Here is a 2,413-nt window from a genome sequence, read left to right on the forward strand (position 1 = left end):
GGGTACCAATTCCTCAACGGGGCAAACCCCATGCTTTTGAGGCGCTCTAAGAGCCTGCCAGCCCGGCTGGTGCTGCCCCCGGGGATGGAAGACTTGCATGCCCAGCTGGACAAAGAGCTTCAGGTGCCCTGCTCCCTCCATGCACGCCCCAGCTAGCATCCCACCTCCTACTCTCGTTTTTCCTCTTTCCTTCCTCTGCTCCATGTGCACTACGGTCACCTGTGTTCTCCTTTACCTGCTCTGATGGCTTCTCCACTTTGGCACCAGGTAGTTCTTTGTTATAGGGCATTATCCTGAGCACTACAGGATTTTACTACCGGTCCCGGGTTTTACTTACAAAAATACACTCCCCCAGTTGTGACCCCAAATTGTCTCTAGACACTGCCACCTGTGTGTGTGCGTGAGCCACAGAGCACCTCTACTTGAGGATTGTGATCTAAACAGTCTTTCCTGCATTTCCATTTTGTCTCCTCCTTTCTCATCTACCTTCGTTTCTTCTCCTAGTGAAATGTATCTCAGCCTCAGCTTTAAAAGCTCAAGCTTCTGCAGCAGAACCACAAGAAAGATAAGAAAGATGGGATGAAGGCTTGCAGAGCTGGAATTACTTGTGGAGGATGGGGGAGGAAAAAAGAAACGTTTGGTGGCACATTTGGCCCAAGTGGCAGAGGAGGGGATAAGAGAAGACATTGGTTGGGAGTGGTGGTATATATTAGGCAACCAGAAAGTTCAATTCACAGAGCTCAAAATCTGATGGAAAATATTGAATATTAAATCTTGCATTCAGGGCCGGCATGTTAACTCAGTGGTCTAATGCTTAGGCAAGCTCAGGGACCTCAGTTTTATCCAGGCACCATATGCCATGCCAGCTCTGCCCCCAGGGCAGGCTAAGCCAGCCACTAAATAAATACATAAATAAATATTTTTTAAAAATCTTGGTTTCAGAGGTTTGGTACTGGGCAAACAATTGGTGTTTAAAATAAGACATGGAGGGGCTGAAGAAGGATCCACTTTGAAGGCTCCACCTTGGCAAATGAGAGAAGGTCCAGCAGTGACACCAACATCCTTCTCTCCGTGCCCACCCCTCCAGGCTGGATCTCTGTTTGAAGCTGATTTCTCCCTGCTGGATGGAATTAAGCCAAATGTCATCGCCTTTAAGCAGCAGTATGTGGCAGCCCCTTTGGTCATGCTGAAGCTACAGCCAGATGGAAGACTTTTACCCATGGCCATTCAGGTAAAAGGACCCAATTATCTTTTTTCCTGTGCATTGATCTCCTCTGGGGAATTAGGCCCACAGGTCTTCAGCTTCCATCCTCTCTTCTGCATAGCTCCAGCCACCTCAACAGGGACAGCCTCCTCCTCTGCTCTTCCTGCCTTCAGATCCCCCCATGGCCTGGCTGCTGGCCAAGATATGGGTCCGTAGCTCTGATTTCCAGTTGCACCAGCTACAGTCACATCTGCTAAGGGGACATCTGGTGGCTGAGACCATTTCTGTGGCCACAATGAGGAGCTTGCCGAGCCTTCATCCTATCTACAAGGTACTTCTAAATCTAATCTCTGTGGTTTTGCATCTAACTACCCTCCCTGCTTCACGCTCCTAGTCTCCGTAGGAGCCTGCCCAGGGTCTAACATTGTGGCTTACTAGGTTAGGTTGGCTGCATTGTTAGTTGATACACACACACACACACACACACACACACACCCCAGTGTGTGGTGGAAATACTCAGGCACACATTTGCTTTGAGTTGGGCAAAGAGAACAGGTTTTCCAGAGGAGCAGAAACTTTGATGGAGGCATTGTCAAGTGGATAGTGGGGAGGCATTCCAGACAAAGAGATATGTAGAAGGGAGGAATGAAAGGAATACGGATAATGGTGGATCTAAGATGCGACTGAAGTGTAGGATGATGGTATTGGAATGTTGGGTAGGAGGAAAGGGAAATGAAAAGATGAGAGAGAAAATCAAGTTATTCAGTGGGGAGAGGAAAAGAGCTCAGACAGGGCCATGTGGAGTTCCCAGTGCCTACAGAAATCCATCTGCAGATGTCAGGAGAGCAGCTAGACAGATGGGCCTGGAATTGCTGAAAGAGATCAGGATTGTATTTAGAGTTATTGGAAAAGACAAGTGTCTAAAACCATTATACTAAATAAAGTTTTCTAGGGCTTGTAGACACAGCAGAAAATCTGTAGCTGGATATAATTCTAGGGTTTCCTGACTTTGAAAATGGCACAGAAAGGGCTGGGGAGATAGTGCTGGCCTGAGAAACCCTCGGTGTGCTGTACCATCCTGAAACTGGGTGTGGTGGCACACGTCTGTAATCCCAGAGCTGGAGAGGCTGAGACAGGAGGACCACTATGAGTCTGAGGTGTGTAGTGAGACCCTGTACCAAATAATAATAATAATGATAATAATAATAA

The 2,413-nt window shown here is 47.7% G+C and overlaps 1 protein-coding gene across 1 annotated transcript in view; it reads left to right on the forward strand.

Moving 5' to 3' along the window:
* Positions 1-6: 6 nt before the first annotated feature.
* Positions 7-2,413, forward strand: part of LOC101564222 (arachidonate 12-lipoxygenase, epidermal-type) — a gene marked incomplete at its 5' end in the record, with an annotated part of 17,562 nt that continues 15,155 nt past the window's right edge. The window contains 3 exons of the mRNA XM_004638361.2: positions 7-123; positions 1,088-1,231; positions 1,326-1,535. Of these exons, the coding sequence (XP_004638418.1) occupies positions 7-123; positions 1,088-1,231; positions 1,326-1,535 (471 nt within the window). The remainder of the gene's footprint in view (positions 124-1,087; positions 1,232-1,325; positions 1,536-2,413) is intronic.

This window comes from Octodon degus, unplaced genomic scaffold (assembly GCF_000260255.1).
Source record: "Octodon degus isolate 3935 unplaced genomic scaffold, OctDeg1.0 scaffold00098, whole genome shotgun sequence".
Classification (NCBI taxonomy): Eukaryota; Metazoa; Chordata; class Mammalia; order Rodentia; family Octodontidae; genus Octodon; species Octodon degus.